We start from the raw sequence: 23,429 nt of genomic DNA, 5'->3' as shown, positions 1-23,429 counted from the left end.
CAATGAAATCTGCAGCCAATTTATTTTCTGTGAATGTCTGCTACATGATCTCCTATCAATTCCTTGTGGGAGAGATGCCCAAGATGGGAGGGAAAAGCCCTTATGGGATTTGGAGCTGCCCTTAGAGTGGGGCTGCAGCTGCCCCAGGTCAGCCAGGGCGGCCTCAGTCTCCCCCAGGCCCCAGGGCCTCATCAGGGGCAGAGGATTTGCCCAAGCCACCAAAAAGGGAAACATTCCCTGTGCTTGGGCAGCACCGGGGACACGATCCAGGTGTTGCTGCATCTGCACAGAGCTGCAGCCAGGGCTGCCAGCACTGACACAGCCCAGCTCCAACCTGCCTGCACTAAGGGCTGCACCTCACCTGCCCTGAGCCTGAGGCTGCTGCACCACACCTGGGCATTGCAGGGCAGGGGGACACAGTGGCAGGGAATGTTACACCAGGTGATGTGCTTGTTTCTTTTCTTCCTACAGTCTCTGGGGTTGAAACCCTGAAATTCCTGCAAAGAGCATCCCACTGGCTTCTGTGTCCTGGCCCCATGTGCTGCTGTCCCCTGCCCTCCCTGCCTGTGCCGTGCCCAGCTGGGGTGACAGCAGCAGTGGCAGCTGCTCCTGCTGGCTGCTGCTGGGCTGGAGCCCTGTGCTGCCAGCCCCGCTGTCTTTGGGGCAGGGGCTGCTTTTCCCGGCTTCAATAAAGACTTGGAGCACTTTGCATTGCAGGGCTGGGCCGTGTGTGCGTGTCCTGCTGCTGCAGGGGCTGTGCCTGCTGCCTCTGGGGGTGGCACTGCCTTGGTGGCAGCACAAGGCCCTGGGCATGGTGCTGGGGCTGAGCAGCGCCTGTGTCCCTGGGGATGCTCCTGCCTGGCCCAGATTTGGGGACTTGGCTGAGCCTGGCACTGCCTGCTGGGCTGGGCTGGCTGGGTGCCTGTGCTGGAGCTGCCCTGGCAATTCTCCCTCTGGGGGAGCAGGAACATCGTCCTGGTTCTGCTGGTTATGGGTGTCCCTTGTCCCTGACAGCTCCAAGGCTGTGTTGTGGCTGTGCTGGTTCTGTGTCCCTTGAGTGGGCATGGCAATGGTGACCCACAGGAGCTGTGCCTGCTGCTCCTCCTTGTCCTGTTCCTGCACCACAGCCCTCCCTGCTGTGCCTCTGCTGCTCCACACCCCATCCCAGCAGAAAGGACAGGGAGGAAGCTGTTCCAATCTTGGTCTGGGTGACCTGTGAAACAGTGCTTTATGCTGTGGAAATGACCAAATTTGTTTGATTATGAGAGTCTGCAGGATGTCCTGATCTGCCTGCCCATCTCGGCAGTCTGGGGGTGTCACTGCTCTGTCCCATGAAGGCAGGGGTGTCTCCCTGTGCTGGTTTCACATGGAAGAGGGGAGGGACGGAGCCGCCTGAGGGAAGCGCACAGGCCGGAAACAGGAGGGCTGTCCCCTCCCTGGGGGCTTCCTCTGTGGGCCGCGAGGACCAATCGGATGGCTGATTTGATGATTGACATCCCAAGTAACCAATGAGAAGTTATTTTGCTTCCATAAATCATATTGGTAAGGCTAATTCCTCTTTTGACTTCTGGCTTCCAGAGGTGAGGTCGGCTGTGGCCGGGGCCCGGCTTGGCTCTCAGCTCGGCTTGGCTCGGCCCTGCTGGGCTCCAGCTCCCCTCTCCATGCAGCATGCCCGAGCAGGGGATGGGGGAGCCACCGAAACCCTCTCCCTTCCCCGTGTTCTGAGAGGAGAGGCCCCCAGCTGACCATGCAGCGGAAAGAAGTCCAGCTTTTAACACGTGGTCCCTGCGGCCACGTTTTTCCCAGTGTGGCTTGGCCGAGCTCCTTCACTTTCTGGATGCAAGTTTAAACCCTTTTAATGCCTAGATGAGGCTCTAGATCTCCTGCGCTTCCCAGAATGAAAAAGAATAAAGCAAGGAGTCTACTGAAGTCAGTGAAATGAAAGCTAAGTTTTCCAGATGGGAAGAGATTGAAAAGGTGCCACTGATAAGTAGCTGAAAACCGTTTTTTGTGGGCTATGAGGGACTGTGACTACACTAAAATTTCTTTAAACTGTGAAATATACTTGGGGAGGTTAAAGTGCTTGAAAAGAGGACCTTTTGCCTCGAGGAAATGGGGCTGTCTGTTTTGGGACTGGAAATATGGACACAGACATTTAATAGAAAAAGAAATGAAGAGAATTTTGTCTTTCAGCAGCTTGCCTTTAAAAGTGGTACCCCAAGTGTGTAACATAACCCACAGCACAGCTCTGGAAAGACTGTGGAGATGGGAGGAGAGTCATAATCTGCAGTATTTCCCGGGTGGATGTAGATTGTGAAAGTGAGACACCCCCTAAGCCTAAACCAAAAAAGGGACTTTTCTCTCTAGAGTGAACTGAAATGATTATTTAAGTAGATAACTGACTGAAGTGTTTTCTGTATGCTGTTGCTAAGAAATGTGGAAGATGAAGGAAGGGGGAGGTGGAAATAATCTGGAAATCTTATTCTGAATTTTTTTTTTTTTTTTTTTTTTTTTTTTTTTTTTTTTTTTTTTTGTGTTACTAATAAATTTCTTCTTATACCCTTTTAAGTTTTAGGCCTGCCTTGTTTTTGCTCCTAAATCCTATCTCCAAAAGAAATTAAATATATTAAAATTGGCAAACCCAAGTCAAACCATGACAAAAGGAAACCTCAGGTGGTAACATTTGAATGGATCACTACACATGTGTGTGTCCGTGTACTTCTTTGTAGAAGAGTAACTGGTTCCCTGCCTGGTTCAGGGACAGCTTTCCCTCCCAAGAATCCTAGAGTCATAGAGTTACTGACATTGGAAAGGCTCTTTAAGCTCATCAAGTCCAAGCATTTCCCCAGCACTGGCCAAGGCCACCACTATACCAGGACCCCAAGTGCCACATCTGCATGGCTTTTAGAGACTTCCAGAGTTGGTAATTCCACCACTGCTCTGGGCAGTCTGTCCCAACAGTAATTACTGATTCAACAGAGAAACTGCTCCTAGTATCCAATCTAATCCTGCCCTGGTGCAGGCTGTGATTATTTCCTCTGCTCCTATCAATTGTTACCTATGAGAAGAGACTGACCCCAAAAATATTTGCACTGCTATTGCTTTCCAGAACTGGAGGATTTGGTAAGGATGTTCATATCAACCCTGTCTGATGTGGCCTTGCCTTCCCCTGTGCTAACCCTGAAATTTTATTTTGTCCCTCTTCTTTACAGACTATGAAAACAAAGCTGTCGCAGTGAAATGAGAGGTAAACCTTTCCTCTCACCGTACAAAGCTGAGCAATATTCAGTCTGATCTTCCACATCCCCCTGTGAGAACAGAACTGATAAAATGAGAGATCACAAGGAAGAAACCATTTCCTCATTTCTAGTCTTCCCAACATCAACCCACCTCCCTTCTCCATCCCATCCCTCTGGTGCCCAGCCCGTTGCCACTGTGTGTCACAAGAGGTGTTGCATGGGCACAACGGTGCCATTGATTGCAACAGCCCCAGGAGGCACCTCAGCCTCTGCCCCTGCAGCAGGGAGGGACCAGGGGCAGCCCCAGCACCCCTCACACATGGGGCACCCCTGGCTTGGCCCAGGGCACTTGTGTCAGCAGCAACTGGGGCCTGTCCCACCCACCAGCACTGCTATAAATCCATCCTGTGTGGGGCACAGCAGCATTCCCTGGCCCCAAGTGCATCTGCACACAGCCATTCCTTTTGGGTTTGTGTCTGCCTGAACACACAGACCTTCTCCAGGCAGGTGAGTGTGGGATCTCTTTCCAGAATCCTGCCCTCTCAGGGTCTCAGCTCAAAGCTCAGAACAGCAGAGTCTCCGAAATCAAAAACCGCTGGAAGCATACAGGTGCAATATTTGGCTATCAGAGATGACTGGGAAAGAGAATAAAAGCCTTCATATGACTCTTAGAGTCCATAACACGTGGAAAGTGAAATTTTGGTTTCCTAAGAGCAGGAGAGACTGGAATGGTGCCTTTGCTGCAAGAGGGAGATGAGATCATTGTTGGGAGAATGGGAAATTTCTGCAGCAAAGCATGGGGATACTTTCCCCAAACCAGCACATAGATTTCCCATCATTTCAGTCTTAGGGTAGCTGCAAAGGTTGATTTCTGTTCCCATTTCTGGGCACCAAGACACTTCCCTGCCCTCTGCCTGCTCCCTGGATTGGTGCTGGGGAATGTCCTTGCTGGGAATCTGGGAATGCTCTGGGGTTGGGGATGGGCACTGCCAAGCTGAGCTGGGAGGATTTTTGTGATCCCAGAGAAGCAGAGGGGATTGGTCAGAGTGTTTGGGCATGTGTTTGATACATGAAGCCCAAAGGTGGAACAGCCCTGTAATTCCATAACATTCAATGGGAATTTTTTCTCTACATTTCCCAAATTTCACTGGCCACTTATTTTGATGTGATCAGCAATAGTGAGCCCCAGATCTGCAGTCTGTGCTCTGGGAAAAGGTTTTAGAAGACCTATGAGGATGGTAATTGAACCAGCATAGGTTATTGATTTCCCAGAGACTGAGACAGTGGAATATTCCCAAGGTTTGAAGACTGGCATAGACCTAAGAATTGTTTTTAGAGAAAGTTAAATATAATCAGGTGTGGCTGGAGGCAGCCCCTCTGCACTTTGCTGAGCCACAGAGCCCTGCAGCACTGGCTCCTGCCCCACCTGGGCTCCTGCATGTCCCCATTGCCTTGGTGTCCCTCTGCAGCCCTGTGAAGCTCCAGGAGAGGCAGCAGCCATGAAGATCCTGTTCCTGCTCTTCCCCCTGATCCTCCTGTTGGTCCAGGGTGCTGCAGGTGAGAGGGGAAGAGGGGAGATGGGGAGAAGTGTGAGTTCCCAGCAGTGGGAATTCAGTGTCCCTGGATGTGACTCTGTGTTTGTGGGAGTGACAAGAAGGTTAACAGGGGATTGAGGCCAAAGGGCTTTCTCAAGTGATTTTCCAACTGGACAACAATTTGGGATGGAGAGATCCCGTGGAGACAGAACCCTGGCTTGATCTGTGGGTTGAGAAGGGGTTTGCTTTCAGGCTCCAAGCCTGCACCCAGCTGTTCCTGTTTGGGACTCTCTTGGTTATTCTCTTGTCCTGCAGAGGGATGGCAGAGAGCCCCAGGGGTGTTTGGATGAGAGGGTTCCCTAGAGCACAAATGTGTCCCTTCTTATCATGTTGTTCATCTCCTGAGTGTACCAAAATGATGATCCCAGCAAGGGTTGCACAAGGACTTTCCACCAGAGGTCACACAAATCATGGCACAGCCAGGTCAGGGACATGGGATGTGAGGAGTCCCAGCCTGCCAGCTGTGCTGGTCCAGTCTGAGCTGGGAATGCAGCTGGGAGCCAGCACAGCTCTTCCTCAGCCTCATGCTGGTCCTTTCCACTCTCTGCTCTGGTGTGCCCCAATGTAGGGCCACAGGGACCTTCCAGGTGAGACACACTGCAACTGGAGATGTGGCTGTGGGGGGCTGGACCTGAGCCCTTCTCTTGGACTGAAATGCACGGGGAGCACCAGCCTGTCTATAACACCACTATTGTCTTGTCCCCATGTGTGTCTTTTCCCCTGGAAATAGGAGGTGTACTTGAATGCAGGCGCCGAAGAGGATACTGTTCTTTTGGGAGATGTATCCCCCCTGCGAGACCTATTGGAAGATGTACAGGACAAACCATCTGCTGCAGAGGGTAAACTCTGGAATCCTGGTTGGGGAAAGAGTTTCCTTCTTTATCCCCAGAAAGATCTGTTACAAATTTCTTTCTTGGCAACCCCTGAAAATACGTTCCTGCATTAATGCTTTGTGAAAGATGGCCACATAGGAAATTAAAAGTCCCTGAGGTGTTTGGAGCTGCCCTGAAAGGCTGCAGCAGCCCCAGGTCAGCCACAGCCTCCCCGCCCACCAGAGCCATCAAAGAGTGAAACATTCCCTGTCCTTGGGCAGCACTGAGGACACGATCCAGGTGTTGCTGCATATGTACAGAGCTGCAGCCAGGGCTGCCAGCACTGACACAGCCCAGCTCCAACCTGCCTGCACTAAGGGCTGCACCTCACCTGCCCTGAGCCTGAGGCTGCTGCACCACACCTGGGCATTGCAGGGCACGGGGACACAGTGGCAGGGAAAGTTACACCAGGTGATGTGCTTGTCTCTTTTCTTCCTACAGTCTCTGGGGTTGAAACCCTGAAATTCCTGTGAAGAGCATCCCACTGGCTTCTGTCTCCTGGCCCCATGTGCTGCTGTCCCCTGCCCTCCCTGCCTGTGCCATGCCCAGCTGGGGTGACAGCAGCAGTGGCAGCTGCTCCTGCTGGCTGCTGCTGGGCTGGAGCCCTGTGCTGCCAGCCCCGCTGTCTTTGGGGCAGGGGCTGCTTTTCCCGGCTTCAATAAAGACTTGGAGCACTTTGGCATTGCAGGGCTGGGCCGTGTGTGCGTGTCCTGCTGCTGCAGGGGCTGTGCCTGCTGCCTCTGGGGGTGGCACTGCCTTGGTGGCAGCACCAGGCCCTGGGCATGGTGCTGGGGCTGAGCAGCGCCTGTGTCCCTGGGGATGCTCCTGCCTGGCCCAGATTTGGGGACTTGGCTGAGCCTGGCACTGCCTGCTGGGCTGGGCTGGCTGGGTGCCTGTGCTGGAGCTGCCCTGGCAATTCTCCCTCTGGGGGAACAGAAACATTGTCATTGTGTTTATGGTCCCAGATATGTTCTTTTCTCAGGACCCTACTCCCCTGTAAGAAAGACATGGACTAGGAACTCTGGACATAGCAGCAAAACCTCATCCCTATAACAGCCACAGCTTTGTTACAAGGTCCCAGCTCCATGCCCAGCTGCAAAAGCTGCAGCAGGAGCCGGTCCTTAAAGGGGTGTGGTGTGAGATACCTTAGGGAACATGGCATAGACATGCAGGTGTGCTGGTTCCACGTGGAATGGTGGGAGGCAGAGCCACCGGGGAGAACAGAGGGCCTGTCCCCTTCTGGGAGCTTCCCCTGTGGGATGCGGAACCAGTCGCAGGGCTGATTGGGTGGTTGATGGCCCAGGTAGGCAGCGAGAGATTTGTTTTGTTTTCATAAATCACATTGGTGGGGGTGGGCCACTCTCAGCTTTTGGCCTCCCTGGATGTGCGGTGACTTCTGGCCGGGGCCCCAGTCCCCTGGCCTGGCTCCGGATTCAGGCTCGGGCTCGGCACCCCGGCCCTGGCTTGGCGGGGCCCCAGCCTGGCATCCCGGCCCGGCCCTGGCTCTGCGGGGAGCCCCTGGCCCGGCCCCGGCTTGGCTCGGTGGGGCCACGGCTCGGCCTCGGCCCTGGCTCTGCGGGGAGCCCCTGGCCCGGCCCCGGCTTGGCTCGGTGGGGCCACGGCTCGGCCTAGGCTCTGGCCCTGGCTCTGCGGGGAGCCCCTGGCCCGGCCCCGGCTTGGCTCGGTGGGGCCACGGCTCGGCCTTGGCTCTGGCCCTGGCTCTGGTGGCCCCGGGCCCGTGTGGCTCCCAGCTCGGCCCAGCTCGGCTCCCCTCTCCACACAGCATGGCCGAGCGGGAGGATGAGGGAGCCACCAAAGGCTCTCCCTTTCCCCCACCCCAGTGCTGAGAAGAGAAGCCCCAGATGATCCGCGTGGCTCAGAGTTTTTCTAGCAGTGGTCTGGCCCGGCTTCTTCACATCCTGGGTACAACTTTAACCCTTTTAATGCCTGGATGAGACTGTAGATCGCCTGAGCTCCCCTGAATGAGAAGAAATAAAGCATGGAGTCTACAGAAGTCAGCAAAATGAAGATAAAGTTCCTGATGGGGAGAGATTGAAAAGATGCAACTGATGAGCAGCTGAAAACCGTTTTTTGGGGGCTAAAAGGGGACGGTGACTATATTCAAATTCATTTAAACTCTGAAATATATTTGGGGAGGTTTAAGTGCTTGAAAAGAAGACCTTTATGCTTTGAGGAAATGGGGCTGTCTGTTTTGGGACTGGAAATATGGACACAGACATTTAATAGAAAAAGAGATTAAGAGAATTTTGTCTTTCAGCAGCTTGCCTTTAAAAGTGGTACCCCATGTGTGTAACATAACCCATAGCACAGCTCTGGAAGGACTGTGGAGATGGGAGGAGAGTCATAATCTGCAGTATTTCCCGGGCCGATGTAGATTGTGAAAGTGAGACACCCCCTAAGCCTAAACCAAAAAAGGGACTTTTCTCTCTAGAGTGAACTGAAATGATTATTTAAGTAGATAGCTGACTGAAGTGTTTTCTGTATTTTGTTGTTAAGAAATGTGGAATGAAGGGAGGGGTAGGAGGGAATAATCAGAAATCTTATTCTGAATTCTTTTTGTGTTGTTAATAAATTTCTTCTTATACCCTTTTAAGCCTGCCTTGCGTCTGCTCCTGAATCCTGTCTCTAAAGGAAATTAAATATATCAAAATTGGCAAACCCAAGTCACACTGTGACAACAGAGAATTCACATGTGACTCATGGGCTTGATTGGGAAAAAATATATACCTGAACCAAAAGGTTTGTTTTCTTTCACCTGCAGTATCCACAGAACAGCTTCAATGGAGCTTCACTTAAATCCTCCATTTTTCCATACATCCAATTGATTTTTATCTTTCCTGCTGCTCCTTGCAGCATCAGGAGGGGGAGAGCACAGAGGCCAGGCTGGAGTCACCAGTAGCCCAAAAGTCCCTGTTCCCCTTTCTCCCTTGCACCAGAGAAAAGGAGGCTTCAGTTTTCTCTTGTGACACCTCTGAGAGGGATTCCTAACCCAGGGTCTTGTGTCATCCTGCCTTGTGCAATGACCTGGTGGTGCTGTGGTTTGCTGGACACATCCAGGGACACAGGGACACATCCAGGGACACAGGGACACATCCAGGGTCACACACAGACCCTGCTCACTGGAAACCAGCACCAACGTGCTGCTCTGGCACAGAGTGGAACCTTTTCTCAGTCCCTTCAAAAAACCCTCCCAGTAAAGCTCACCATCAGTAATGTGTGCAGGTGCTGCCTCTGCTTCTGCCAAGCGTGCAGAATCCATCTCCCAGATTTTTTATGATTGTCACCTTGTCACTGTGATTTAACATCTCAGGGTTATGAAGCAGAAAATGTTGAGATGCCACATTCCACTGCCAAATCCCCAGCAGTTTATTTAGTTTGTAGAGACCAGATTGTTCTGCCGAACACCTGGAGAGGAAGTTGCTAAATTTGTCACCTGGTACAGAGCCTCCTGCCTGGCAAGGACTGTCACTTCTCCCAGTGGCATGGCTGGCATAGAACTCACTGGACTCACAAGTGATGGCTGCATCCAGCTTGGATTTATTCACCTTGGTTGGCATTAGGAGGATGTGCTGTTTTGTTGTGTCACCTGGATTACAGAACTTGCCATCTGTGCTGGTGTTGCTCTCACTTCATCAAAAGAGCCATGAGAGAGAGCCCTGTTTATCCCCCCGAAATGTCAGGTGCACAGACATCTAATAAGATGTTTTTGATGTTTCAAAAGTTATTTTTCATATTCTGTGATGATTTGCACGTCCCACGCCAGCTGGTTGTTCAATCAGAGTAGGAAAGACAAAGGATTGGAGAGAAGGAAATGCTTTCACACTGCCAGAGTTTAATTCAGATATGAGGAAGGAATTGTTCCCTGTGAGGGTGGTGAGGCCCTGGCACAGGTTGCCCAGAGAAGTTGTGGCTGTCCCTGGATCCCTGGAAATGTCCAAGGCCAGGCTGGATGGGGGTTGGAGCAACCTGAGATAGTGGGATGTGTCCCTGCCCATGGCAGGTGATGGAAAATGATGATCTTTGCAGTCCCTTCCAAACCAAACAATTGCAGAGGTGATTCTGTGAGCCTGTGCAAGAAGGATTCTGCTGCCCCAGGACTGCACTGGTGCCTGTGCCTGCACCCACCAGTTCCTGTGCCCATCCCAAGGGTTTCCCAGCTGGCCCCACAGCCCGTTGCTGCTGTGCCAGGGGTGTCACAAGAGGTGTTGCATGGGCACAACGGTGCCATTGATTGCAACAGCCCCAGGAGGCACCTCAGCCTCTGCCCCTGCAGCAGAGAGGGACCAGGGGCAGCCCCAGCACCCCACACACATGGGGCACTCCCGGGTTGGCCCAGGGCACTTGTGTCAGCAGTGGAAAGGGTCTGTCCCACCCCCTGGAAACAGGACAAAACCAGCGTGTGTGGGGCACAGGGACACTCCCCGAGCTGGACTCTTCACACCAGCGATTCCAGCTTGGTTTGTTACACACCAGTTCTGCCTTGCTCTGCTCTGAACCAACACCTTTCTCAGGTAGGTCACTGGGGAGTCACTTCCAGCCACCAAGACACTTCCCTGCCCTCTTGTTTCTTCCTGGGTCAGTGCTGCACAGGGATGGGGAGTGGGCTTGCTGGGAATCCTGGAAATAATCTGGAGCTGAGGATGATACTTGCAGGTTGAGCTGGGAAATCATTCCTGATTTGAGAGAATTGTGGAGACTGTTTGGATAACCAACTTTGGGCTGGCTGGGGGGATGGAGAGCATTGGATCAGACTTCATTCAGCTTGGCATCTCCAGGCACAAAGATTCCCCCAAATCCCTGACCCTGCTCTGGTTCTTGTCCCCTGTGCAGCCCCGAGAAGACCCAGGACAGGCAGCAGCCATGAGGATCCTCTACCTGCTCCTGCCCTTGCTGCTCCTGGTGCTGCCCAGTGCTGCAGGTGAGAGGGACACAGGGACAGGGCTGAGGTGGGAACCCCCAGCACTGGGGCTTTCCAGGCCCTGCTAAGCGACCACAGTTCTCAGGTGTTTATAACATTTGGGAGGGATTTGCTGTGAGGAAGGTCTGGGCAGCTGAGGATGCAGCTCAGCAGCTCCTGTAGCTCATGCTGGCCTTTCCCTCTGTCTTTGCCCAAATGCACACATTGCTGTAGGAAAAATGAACTCTGACTGGAGAGTTTAAAATGTTGGGCATGGTGCTCAGTTCCCATGAAAGACTGAGACGCAGAGCTAGCAGCAGTTCCTCTGGAACCAGACACGTTTTTGACAGTTATGCCACTCTCACTTTGGCTTATTTCACTGTGTAGGATCCTCCTTGGAACCAACAAATAAGGAGCAATGTCAGCGTGAAAATGGGTACTGTGGATTCCTGAAGTGCCGTTTCCCCTTTGTCATCAAAGGAAAATGTTCCCGGTTTTTCTTTTGCTGCAAAAAGTAAGTTTTGGAATTACAAAAGCTGCTGTCAGGGCAGAAGGTGTTTAAGGGACCCTGAGTAGATAAAGGCTCAGCTCCCTTCAGGCTCCAAGGCAGAGCTGAGGGGAGGGAAGGTGCTTGGAGCTGCCCTGAGAGTGGGGCTGCAGCTGCCCCAGGTCAGCCAGGGCCACCCCAGTCTGCTCCAGTCCCCAGGGCCTCATTCAGCCTCTGCAGAAGATTTGCCCAAGGCAAAAGAGAGGGAAACATTCCCTGTGCTTGGGCAGCACCGAGGACACGATCCAGGTGTTGCTGCATCTGCACAGAGCTGCAGCCAGGGCTGCCAGCACTGACTCAGCCCAGCTCCAACCTGCCTGCACTAAGGGCTGCACCTCACCTGCCCTGAGCCTGAGGCTGCTGCACCACACCTGGGCATTGCAGGGCAGGGGGACACAGTGGCAGGGAATGTTACACCAGGTGATGTGCTTGTTTCTTTTCTTCCTACAGTCTCTGGGGTTGAGACCCTGAAATTCCTGCGAAGAGCTTCCCACTGGCTTCTGTCTCCTGGCCCCATGTGCTGCTGTCCCCTGCCCTCCCTGCCTGTGCCATGCCCAGCTGGGGTGACAGCAGCAGTGGCAGCTGCTCCTGCTGGCTGCTGCTGGGCTGGAGCCCTGTGCTGCCAGCCCCGCTGTCTTTGGGGCAGGGGCTGCTTTTCCCGGCTTCAATAAAGACTTGGAGCACTTTGGCATTGCAGGGCTGGGCCGTGTGTGCGTGTCCTGCTGCTGCAGGGGCTGTGCCTGCTGCCTCTGGGGGTGGCACTGCCTTGGTGGCAGCACAAGGCCCTGGGCATGATGCTGGGGCTGAGCAGCGCCTGTGTCCCTGGGGATGCTCCTGCCTGGCCCAGATTTGGGGACTTGGCTGAGCCTGGCACTGCCTGCTGGGCTGGGCTGGCTGGGTGCCTGTGCTGGAGCTGCCCTGCCAATTCTCCCTCTGGGCCAGCTGGGATCCCTGTGCTGCTCCTGCCAGTGCCACATGTCCCTTGTCCCTGACAGCCACGGCCTCATGTGCAGAGCTGTGCTGGTTCTGTGTCCCTTGAGTGGGCATGGCCATGGTGACCACAGGAGCTGTGCCTGCTGCTCCTCCTTGTCCTGTTCCTGCACCACAGCCCTCCCTGCTGTGCTGGTTTTGCATGGAGGGAGGTCGCCTGAGAGGATGAGCACAAAAGCTCAGAGACACAGAGAGGCTGTTTCCTCTCTGAGAACTTTCTCTGTGAGCTGCAGGAACCAATCAGAGGGCTGATTTTTTCGTATTCAGCCCAGGTAACCAATTAAAAAGTTATTTTGCTTTCATAAATCACACCAGTAAAGTTAATCTGTCCTCTTTTCACTTCCTTTGGTGGTGCAGGTAACAGCCAGGCCCCAGCTTGGCCCGGCCTGGCCTGGCCCCCTTTCCATGCGGCCTGGCCGGGCGGGGTGCGGGAGCCCCAAGGCTCCCCTCTCCCTGTTTTCGGCTGGGGGCCCATGTGGCCGGTGGGGGGAAGCCTTTGCTGAGGTCCTGGTCCCCCTGCCCCCCTCCTGGTGTGGCCACGGCTCAGCCGGGGCTTCTGCCGCCGTTTTGGAAGCAGCCAGGGTAGGGAGAGGCCCCAGCTGAGCGCGGCGTGGGGAGGTGCAGCTGGGCTTTGCGGTTTTGTCCAGCCCCCTCCGCGTGGCCCATGTGGCCCGAAAAGCCCTGGCACGGTGTCCTGTTTGAAGGACAGGTTTCTGCCGATAAAGGCAGAAGTTGTCCTTTGAAATAGAGACCTTAATTCCACTTCCCCCCAAGTATTATAAATGTTTGAATCAAAGACTCTGAGGCAGAGATAAGGGGTTAGGAATAACAGCTCTTTTACTAATATATCTAACTGTACAAGCAGAAGCAACAGCAGTTGTTAAAATTACCAACAAAACAGAACAGATAACTCGGTTCCAGTCCTTTCTTTAGCTGCAGGAACGTTCTCTCTGCCCTGGAGAAAGCGGGCGGGAGCGGAGGCGGGAAGGGGAGGCAGCAGCCACACCAGTCTCGGGTGGGAGCGGCTGGAGCGGCAGCTCCTCGCTCACTGTTTGTGTCCAGCTGTGTCCGCAGGACAGGAGGCTGCAGCGGGGCAGATGCAGGACAGGTGATCACAGAGGGTCTGGCTCTCCTGCCTTCAGCCGTGTGGCTGCAGACAGGGGATCCTTCTCCGAGCTCCCAGAAACACGAGTCCCTCCGGAAGCACAAGAGCCCCTCCTGAAGCCGATCCCACCCACCCCTTTTGTCCAGAGTCGTCAAAGGTCCTGGGTGTAACCCAGCCAGCATGATAATGGCAAAAATTCTTCAAATTGACACAGTAATAGAAAAAACACTCAACCCCCTACACACGGTTTCCAAGATGACATGGCCCGGTTCCCTTCACCTCTTGGGTGCAATTTAAACCTTTTTAATGCCTGGATAAGACTACAGATCTCCTGAGCTCCTCTGAATGAGAGGAATAAAGCAAGGAGTCTACTGAAGTCAGTGAAATGAAAGATAAATTTCCAGATGGGAAGAGATTGAAGAGATGCCACTGATAAGTAGCTGAAAAACCTTTTTTTGTGGGCTATGAGGGGACTGGACTACACTGAAATTTCTTTAAACTGTGACAAACTACTTGGGGGGGTTAAAGTGTTTGAAGAAAAAGATCTTTTGCCCTGAGAGAATGGGGCTGTCTGTTTTAGAGGCTGGAAAGATGGACATTTAATGGAAAAAGAGAGGAAGAGCATTTTGTCTTTGAACAGCTTACCGTTAAAAGTAATACCCCATGTGTGTGGCATAACCCATAACAGCTCTAGAAAGACTGTGAAGATGGGAGGAAGTTCCACAATTTGCAATTTTTCCCCAGGCAGATGCAAATTGTGAAGGTGAAGACACCCTCTATGCCTAAAAGAAAAAAGGGATCTTTTCTCTCTAGAGTGAACTGAAATGATTATTTAAGTCGATAATTGATTGAAGTGTTCTCTGTATGTTGTTGTTGAGCAATGTAGAAGGTGAGGGAGGGGGGAGGAGGGAATGATCTGGAAATCTTATTCTGAATTTCTTTTTGTTTTCTCTGTTATTAATACATTTCTTCTTATACCCTTTTCAGTTTTAGGCCTGCCTTGTTTTTTCTCCTAAATCCTATCTCTAATAGAAATTAATATATATTAAATTTGTCAAACCCAAATCAAACCATGACACCTGCTGTGGCTGTGCTGCTCCACATCCCATCCCAGCAGAAAGGAGGGGGAGCAAACCATGCAAGTCCTGGTCTGGGTGACATGTGGAACAGGTCCCATTTTGGTGTAGAATTATCCAACTTTGTTTACTCACATGGAATAAGCAGAATATCCTGGCCTCTCTGCCCACTTCAAGGGGGTTCTGAGGTGACAATGCTCTGCTCCATCAATGGCAGGGGAGTGTGTGCAAAGCAAACCTCAGGCATTTGATTCCCTGAGTGGTTCAATACCCGTGTGTGTCCATGCACTTGTGTGTATGGGAGCAACAGGGGACTCTGACTGTCTCCCTGAAGACTTTCCCTCTTGAAAATCATACCAATAAAATTATTAATGTTGGAAAAGACCTCTAAGAATATAAAGTCCAATCAAGAACCCAGGACTGGCAACATTAAACCAAGTGCTCATCTGCCACATCAACACAGCTTTGAAATTCCAGTCAGGAATGGTGACTCCACCACTAATCTGGGCAGCATGCCCAAACCATCATTATAATTTCTTCAAAGAAATTATGCCTAATACCAGTGTAATCCTTCCCTGGTGCTATTTGAGACCATTTCATCTGGTCCTGTTGGTTGTTGTCTGGAAGAAGAGACTGACCCCAAAACTGTTTCCACTGCTATTGCTTTCCAGAACTGGAGGACTTGGTAAGGATTTTCAGCTCATCCCTGCCTACCATGGCTTTCCCTTCACCTGTGTTCACCTGTCCTGGTTCTGACTCTGGAGCCTTCACCTCTGCAGTGAAGTGCTGCTCCCCCAGCCCAGGGGCTCCTTGGCCAGAACTGATGGAGCCACCGTGATGGAGGTGTGGAAAACGAGCTCGGGGCTCTTGTGATTAGATCTCAGGCCCTTGTGACCAAGGGCACATGAGGGGGAGGTAAAGGGCAAGAGGGAGAAAAAAAGAAGCACATTTTTCCCAAGAGTGCAGGAAAATGTATTTGCTCCATCTTATTTCCAAACTCCCCATAAGAGCTGTTGAAATGAAATGAGTGACAAACCTTTCCTCTCACCGTACAGAGCTGAGCATGATTGCCATATTTAGTCTGATCTTCCACATCCCACTGTGAGAATAGAACTGATAAAATGAGAGATCACGAGGAGGGAAACCATTTCCTCATTTCTACTCTTCCCAACATCAGCCCACCTCCCTTCTCCATCCCATCCCTCTGGTGCCCAGCCCGTTGCCACTGTGTGTCACAAGAGGTGTTGCATGGGCACAACGGTGCCATTGATTGCAACAGCCCCAGGAGGCACCTCAGCCTCTGCCCCTGCAGCAGGGAGGGACCAGGGGCAGCCCCAGCACCCCACACACATGGGGCACCCCTGGCTTGGCCCAGGGCACTTGTGCCAGCAGCAACTGGGGCCTGTCCCACCCACCAGCACTGCTATAAATCCAGCCTGTGTGGGGCACAGCAGCATTCCCTGGCCCCAGGGGCATCTGCACACAGCCATTCCTCTTGGGTTTGTGTCTGCCTGAACACACAGACCTTCTCCAGGGAGGTGAGTGTGGGGTCTCTTTCCAGAATCCTGCCCCTCCGAGTCCTGCATGTCGTCATTGCCTTTTTGTCCCTCTGCAGCTCTGTGAAGATCCAGGAGAACCAGCAGCCATGAAGATCCTGTTCCTGCTCTTCCCCCTGATCCTCCTGTTGGTCCAGGGTGCTGCAGGTGAGAGGGGAAGAGGGGAAATGGGATAAAATATAGACCTGCATCAGGGGGAATTCGGTGTCTCTGGAAGAGACTACGTTTGTGGGAGGGATGAGAAGGTAACAGGAGACTTAGGCCAAAGGGGTTTCTCGAGCAAGTTTCCAGCTGGACACCAATTTGGGGTGGAGAGATCCCATGGAAAGGGAATCCTGGCTTGTTCTGTACGTCAGAGATGTGGAATGTGAGGAGTTCCAGCCTGCCAGTTGTGCTGGTCCCAGCAGATGTTGGAATGCAGCTGGGAGCCAGCACAGCTCTTCGTCAGCCTCATGCTGGTCCTTTCCACTCTCTGCTCTGGTATGCCCCAAATTTATTGGCACAGGGACTTTCCAGGTCAGACACACTGCAACTGGAGACGTGGCTGTGGGGGCTGGAGATGAGCCCTTCTCTTGGACTGTAATTCAGGGAAAACATCAGCCTGTCTATAACAGCACTCTGCCCTCCCAGATGATGACTAATTGTTGTGTGTGTGTCCTTCCCCACGGGAACAGGCACTGAATATACCTGCCGGCGAATACAGGGATTCTGCTTTAGGCGTCAGTGCCCCCGCGGCACAGTGACTGTGGGAAGATGTGGACGAGGCATTCCGTGCTGCAAAATGTAAGGACCAGATGCCTGGCTATAGAAAGCTTTGCCTCGTTTTTACTCAGAAAGATTTGTCACAAATTTATTCTTTGACAAGTCATCATGATACATAATCTGCTGCATTTATGCTTTGAGAGAGATGTTCAAGAAGGGAGGGAAGAGTCCTTGTGTATTTGATCTTCCCTCGGTGGGGCTGCAAGAGCTCCAGGTCAGAAATTACTTTCCCACTTTCCCCCAGGCCCCAGGGCCTCATCAGGCTCTGCAGAAGATTTGCCCAAGCCACCAAAGAGAGAAACATTCCCTGTCCTTGGGCAGCGCTGAGGACATGATGCAGGTGTTGCTGCATCTGCACAGAGCTGCAGCCAGGGCTGCCAGCACTGACACAGCCCAGCTCCAACCTGCCTGCACTAAGGGCTGCACCTCACCTGCCCTGAGCCTGAGGCTGCTGCACCACACCTGGGCATTGCAGAGCAGGGGGACACAGTGGAAGGGAATGTTACACCAGGTGATGTGCTTGTCTCTTTTCTTCCCACAGTCTCTTGGGTTGAGACCCTGAAATTCCTGCGAAGAGCATCCCACTGGCTTCTGTCTCCTGGCCCCATGTGCTGCTGTCCCCTGCCCTCCCTGCCTGTGCCGTGCCCAGCTGGGGTGACAGCAGCAGTGGCAGCTGCTCCTGCTGGCTGCTGCTGGGCTGGAGCCCTGTGCTGCCAGCCCCGCTGTCTTTGGGGCAGGGGCTGCTTTTCCCGGCTTCAATAAAGACTTGGAGCACTTTGGCATTGCAGGGCTGGGCCGTGTGTGCGTGTCCTGCTGCTGCAGGGGCTGTGCCTGCTGCCTCTGGGGGTGGCACTGCCTTGGTGGCAGCACCAGGCCCTGGGCATGGTGCTGGGGCTGAGCAGCGCCTGTGTCCCTGGGGATGCTCCTGCCTGGCCCAGATTTGGGGACTTGGCTGAGCCTGGCTGCGGGAGACTCCTGGACTCTTTGTATCAGGGTGGACGCGAGGAACAAGACTCAGACGCTCTGTAAATGCTAACAGCTACAGTTGCAGTTTATTATAAGGGAGTCTGCTAGGAGCTGCTCGGCACAGCCACGTGCAGATTAAAGAGATAAAAAGGGGGAGAGAAAGAGAGAAGAAGGAGGGTATAGAGAGAGAGTAAAGAAGGTAAAGAGGGGAAGAGAAGAGGAAAAGAAAAGAGAGAAGAGAGGAAGAAGAGGAGAAGAGTAATGGGATAAAAGGGTATTGGGGTAAAGGGAGAGGGAGAGGAGAGGAGAATGGGAGAAGAAGAGCAAGGAGTAAAGATAGGAAGAGAAAGAGAGAAGAAGAGAGCGACTTCCCGTTTGTAACACAATAAATCCACTTCCATCATGAATATTCTAATCCCTAAGAACCAATGTAATACAAAATACTAATTCTATAGCAATTACACACAGCCTATAGGAATTCTTATATTAGCATAGCATGTGACATTCTAAACTCTAAGATCTAATCTTTGGGTGCGGGTCAGTCTTTTGTGTCTTTTGGCCTTGCCCTCTGGCCAAAAGCATTGTTTAGTTAAGAGTGGATTAGCTTCGGTGAGCCATCCTATTGTGTTTATGGTAATTCAGTAACTAGGGCTTTCCTGTTCTACCTTCCCCAACAATTCCCAGAATCTGAGCATTCATATTTGCAAGATTCCTCAATTTCATCTTCTCCAACACCTGGCACTGCCTGCTGGGCTGGGCTGGCTGGGTGCCTGTGCTGGAGCTGCCCTGGCAATTCTCCCTCTGGGAGCTCCCTCCTGGTCCTACTGGTCATGGATGTCCCTTGTCCTTTGTCCCTGACAGCCATGGCTTTGTGGGCATGGCTGTGCTGGGAGCTGTGTCCCTTGAGTGGACATGGCTATTCTGCCCACCCCATCCTTCCCAGATGTCCTGGAGCTCCCACCACATTGTGGACTGGAATCTCTATCTGCCTCATTTGCCTTGGGGCTGAGGGCTGCAGTGCAGCCTCTACTCAGTTCCCTCTCTCCTTCCAGGCCCACAGCACCAATACCTCTATTAGCCCACAGCCTCTCTCTTTTCCACATCCTTTCTGGAGGAGCCTGATCCTGCAGACAGCCCCCAGGAGACCTTAGCATGCCTTCAAGGGACACAGGTCTCTCAGGCTGGCTGTACAGCTCCTCCAGGAGCTGATCTCTCCAAGAGATCCCTTGGACTACCACCTGAACGTTTCCATAAATATCTGCCAGGTGTGCAAACACTGGTTGTCTTCTCTCTGCCAGCTCAGTCAAATTGGTGTTACCACATTCCTCACTTCCAGTGGCCAGTGGTCTCAGCATTCCTGTGAGCCCTGCAGAGTCAATTCACGTGTGCTGGGGCTGCCCCTGGTCCCTCCCTGCTGCAGGGGCAGAGGCTGAGGTGCCTCCTGGGGCTGTTGCAATCAATGGCACCGTTGTCCCCATGTAACACCTCTTGTGACACACAGTGGCACAGCAGCAACCGGCTGTGGAGCCAGCTGGGAAACCCTTGGGATGGGCACAGGAACTGGTGGGTGCAGGCACAGGCACCAGTGCAGTCCTGGTGACAGTCCTTGCTGGGCAGGAGGGTCTGTGCCAAGTGCTCAAGTCAGCAGCTTTCTCTCCACATGTTTGGCAGAGCAATCTGGTTGTCCCCAAACTGCAGAACCTGAGTTTTTGGTGATTTGTCTGGGGACCTTGGTGTCTCAACAATTTTCCATGCAGAACCCGAAGATGTGAAGTCACAGTGACAAGGTGGCAATTAAGAAAAATATGTGAAAGCGGTTCTGCATCCTCAGAAACAGAGCACCCAACTTTCCAGATTAATGATGGTTTACTGGGAAGGTTTTCTGAGAAGTGGAAAAGGTTCCACTCTGTGCCAGAGCAGCAGGCTGGTGCTGGTTTCCAGTGAGCAGGGCCTGTGTGTGTCCCTGGATTTGTCCAGCAAACCACAGCACCACAAGGAGTTCTTACACAAGGCAGGATGACACAAGGGGATTTTCCTGGGCTGGAAATCCATCCCAGAAGAGGAAACTGAAACTTCCTTTTCTCTGGTGCAGAGGGGAAACAGGGAAAGGAACTTTTGGGCTGGACAATTTGAGTCCTCAAATGCTTCCAGCCTGTCCCATATGCTCTACTCTTGTCTATGTTTGAAGGAGCAGCAGGTGCAACAGTAATGGATAAAAAAAATAGAGGGTTTAAGTGATGCTACAGTGAAACTGTTCTGTGGTTATTGAATTTTGTGTTGATTGAAACAGAATAAAGACAAAAAAAGACAGAAGGCAAACCTTATGGTACAGGGGTTTTTTTGCCTTTCAGGAGATCATGAGTCAAACATGAGTCCTCTGGTGGCTGTGATACTGAGAGGTTCCTCACTGCTATTTCTTTAAGGAATGGCTCTTGCTGCAGGTTTTGCAGCTGGAACTAGAGCTGGGACCTTGTAAAAAAGCTGTGACTATTTTAGGGATGAGGTTTTGCCCCTGCCACAATGGCTCCTACCCCATGAGTCTTTCTGAGTCCACAGCACTGCACACAGCAGCCCTGGTGGAGAGGAGGAGGAGAAGGGATGAAGGGAAATCCTGCTTCACCCTGAGAATCCTGCCTTGTGCAGGGATGGAGGCATCAGAGATGTTGGAGAGTCTTCCAAAGGCTGCTGAGGGGAGGTCCTGAGTGTGTCCCAGTAAATGCCAAAAACATCACCCAACTTCCACCAGAAAAATTCCCCTGGATGTTTGAGACCGGGGACAATTGGCAGCCCAGGAACATGGGGACAACCTTGGGCAGGGTCTGCTGCCCTGCCCAGCCCAGAGCTGCTGCTGGGGCTGCAGGGACACTCCAACAACTCCCAGAGCTCTGCAGAGCCCAGGTGGCCTTGGCACAGGGGGCTATGGTCAGTCCCAGGTGTGCCCAGACAGTATCCAGACTGGGAAGGGATTCCCAGGATCTGCACAATTAACATGCAAACACGGATGTGTAGCTTGGGATTCCCAGTCAGAGCCGTGTCCTTCTCCATGTGGGCATAAGGGACATCCCTGCAGAGAACCCAGTGAGTTCTTTTCCCATCCAGCAGCAGGACAGAGCATGTCCTCACTTGTGCTGAGCACTCCCCATAGGAAAGGACCATTGCCCACCTCAAAATGAGTGACAGGGGAGTAGGGGGCTGAGAAAAGAAAAAAGTCTGGGCCTATAAAAAGCAGGACATGGTTTCTGCTCTCCCAGAGGGAGAATTGGCAGGGCAGCTCCAGCACAGGCACCCAGCCAGCCCAGCCCAGCAGGCAGTGCCAGGCTCAGCCAAGTCCCCAAATCTGGGCCAGGCAGGAGCATCCCCAGGGACACAGGCACTGCTCAGCCCCAGCACCATGCCCAGGGCCTGGTGCTGCCACCAAGGCAGTGCCACCCCCAGAGGCAGCAGCAGGACACGCACACACGGCCCAGCCCTGCAATGCCAAAGTGCTCCAAGTCTTTATTGAAGCCGGGAAAAGCAGCCCCTGCCCCAAAGACAGCGGGGCTGGCAGCACAGGGCTCCAGCCCAGCAGCAGCCAGCAGGAGCAGCTGCCACTGCTGCTGTCACCCCAGCTGGGCACGGCACAGGCAGGGAGGGCAGGGGACAGCAGCACATGGGGCCATGAGACAGAAGCCAATGGGATGCTCTCTGCAGGAATTTCAGGGTCTCATCCCCAAACACTGTAAGAAGAAAAGAAGCAAGCACATCACCTGGTGTAACTTTTCTTTTTTCCTTCTCCCTCTTCCCCTGCAATGCAAACAAGCAAAGGGAGATAACACTCAACCTAGAGAGGCCAACTCCAGCTGTTACAGATATCAGGAGGAGGATCCTGTGCCTCATACTATTCCAGGGACAGCCTTGTCATTTGGACAACAGAGCTGAGCTCTCTGCATTGACAGTGAGCAAACCTAGTGGTGCTAGAGGAGTGTAGGGTAGAACAGGTAGACCTGGGGCTACTTCAGCCTTATTCAGGGCAGGTCCAAACCCAAAAGGACTTTTCCTTTCTTTCCCTGGATTTTGCCTCTGAGCATGAAGACATGAAGGTATGAAGTAGGAGCTGGCTTGAAAGACAATAATAAGTTTATCCATGACCAGGAGCAAACCATTTGCAGAACTTACGGCTTGCAGCAGTGGCTCAGTGTTGAACAAACTCCCGCGTATCTATAGGGGAAACGACAGCCCCCCAGGACACAGATTCCTCCTCGCCGGATGCACTTGTCATGTTTTCCTGCTGCCATGGCAAATCATGCACAGGAAAAGAGTTAAAACAATAGTCTGGGGGAAGAGTGTGTGGCTCCACTTTTCCGTCTTCCCCTCTTACCTGCAGTACCCTGGACCAACAGGAGGAGCAACGGGAAGAGCAGGAACAGGATCCTCATGGCTGGATGCTTCAGCCAAGACTTCAGGGGGTTGCAGAGTGAACACACCAAAGGTTCTGGATTACAGCACACAGTAATGTCATAAATTGCAAAAGGGACTATCATAAGTGGCCTGTTCCAAACAGTGGATCTCAGTTATGTGCCTTTAGGGTTTCCTGGGAGCAGCTGGGGAAGTGTTGGCCTGTTGGACAATTCCCATCATTTATTCTCTATTAATTCCTTATGAACTCTCTTAAGATACATGTGAGACAAGTAATGCCTGACTCTCACTCGTAGCCAAATCAGAATTCAAAGACTTGTGGAAAACAAGCAGAACATTTACCCTTGGAAGTTGTGCTTCCTCAGGCTTTTTGCATCCAACACTTCTGTCTTGAGGAGAAATACATGTTTCTGGTGAGATAGGGCCAAGGGTGGAATGAGACAGATTTTCAAATGCAGTTGCCAGATGAAATGTGTTATGCTGATTTTATTTTCAGACTTCTGCCTCTCCTTCACCAAGAGACAAAGCAGAGTTTGCCTGTCAGGTGGTGCTTGTGTCAACACTCAACACAAAGCCAATAGTCAAATAAGAGCTGGGAGCTGACCTGGTTCTGAAGTTGAGGGAAATTCATGTCCCTGGAGATGCCCAGCACTTGGTGAAGGAGGTTCCTGCCTACCCCATGGTCAATAAAACCACAGAAGGGTTTGGGATGAAGGGGCCCCTTATGGCTACTTTAATTCCAACCCCCTTTAAAATGAACAGGTTAAGTTATATCACAGAATCATAGTTGGGTTGTGGACAAAAAATCCTTCTATGTTAATAGAAGATGGAAAGAATGGAAAATCTCTGTACTTCTGCTTGAATAGCATCTCCCTACTTTATCCAGCACGGTCTCCAGGTACCCCAGAACAAGAAACCTCTGGAACCTCCCTGGAGCCTTCAGACACATTTCTAGTTCCAGATGAAGGCAGGAAACTCAGGTTTACTTCCAGCATATTCTGGACTCTGATAATCACTGACTCAGAGAGAAAAATAGTGCTCTTTCTAAAAAAGCTCAAATGGCCTCCAATGTCCACATGGATATTTCCAACAGTTTGTAAATAAAAAAGCGTCAGGAGCAGAAGAGAGAGGTGTAATGGACAGTTGTCCTCAAGAGATCCCACAGCCACCTACCTGAGGAGGATCTTGGTGTTCAGGCTGCAACAGATGTGTGCAGATTCCCTTGGGGCCAGGGAATGCTGCTGTGCCCCACACAGGCTGGATTTATAGCAGTGCTGGTGGGTGGGACAGGCCCCAGTTGCTGCTGGCACAAGTGCCCTGGGCCAAGCCAGGGGTGCCCCATGTGTGTGGGGTGCTGGGGCTGCCCCTGGCCCCTCCCTGCTGCAGGGGCAGAGGCTGAGGTGCCTCC

At 52.4% G+C, this 23,429-nt stretch overlaps 1 protein-coding gene across 1 annotated transcript; it reads left to right on the top strand.

Annotated features, from left to right (window-relative positions):
- The first annotated feature begins 3,686 nt into the window (after positions 1-3,686).
- Positions 3,687-11,867, top strand: LOC130251182 (ostricacin-2-like). Its single transcript, XM_056487620.1, has 4 exons — positions 3,687-3,746; positions 4,709-4,796; positions 11,012-11,138; positions 11,622-11,867. Exons 2-4 carry the CDS (start codon positions 4,739-4,741, stop codon positions 11,632-11,634), a joined length of 198 nt encoding a protein of 65 aa, XP_056343595.1. The 5' UTR covers positions 3,687-3,746; positions 4,709-4,738; the 3' UTR covers positions 11,635-11,867.
- The last annotated feature ends 11,562 nt before the right edge of the window (positions 11,868-23,429 follow it).

Source organism: Oenanthe melanoleuca, chromosome 3, assembly GCF_029582105.1.
Source record: "Oenanthe melanoleuca isolate GR-GAL-2019-014 chromosome 3, OMel1.0, whole genome shotgun sequence".
NCBI lineage: Eukaryota > Metazoa > Chordata > Aves > Passeriformes > Muscicapidae > Oenanthe > Oenanthe melanoleuca.
This window is presented reverse-complemented; position numbering and strand designations above follow the sequence as displayed.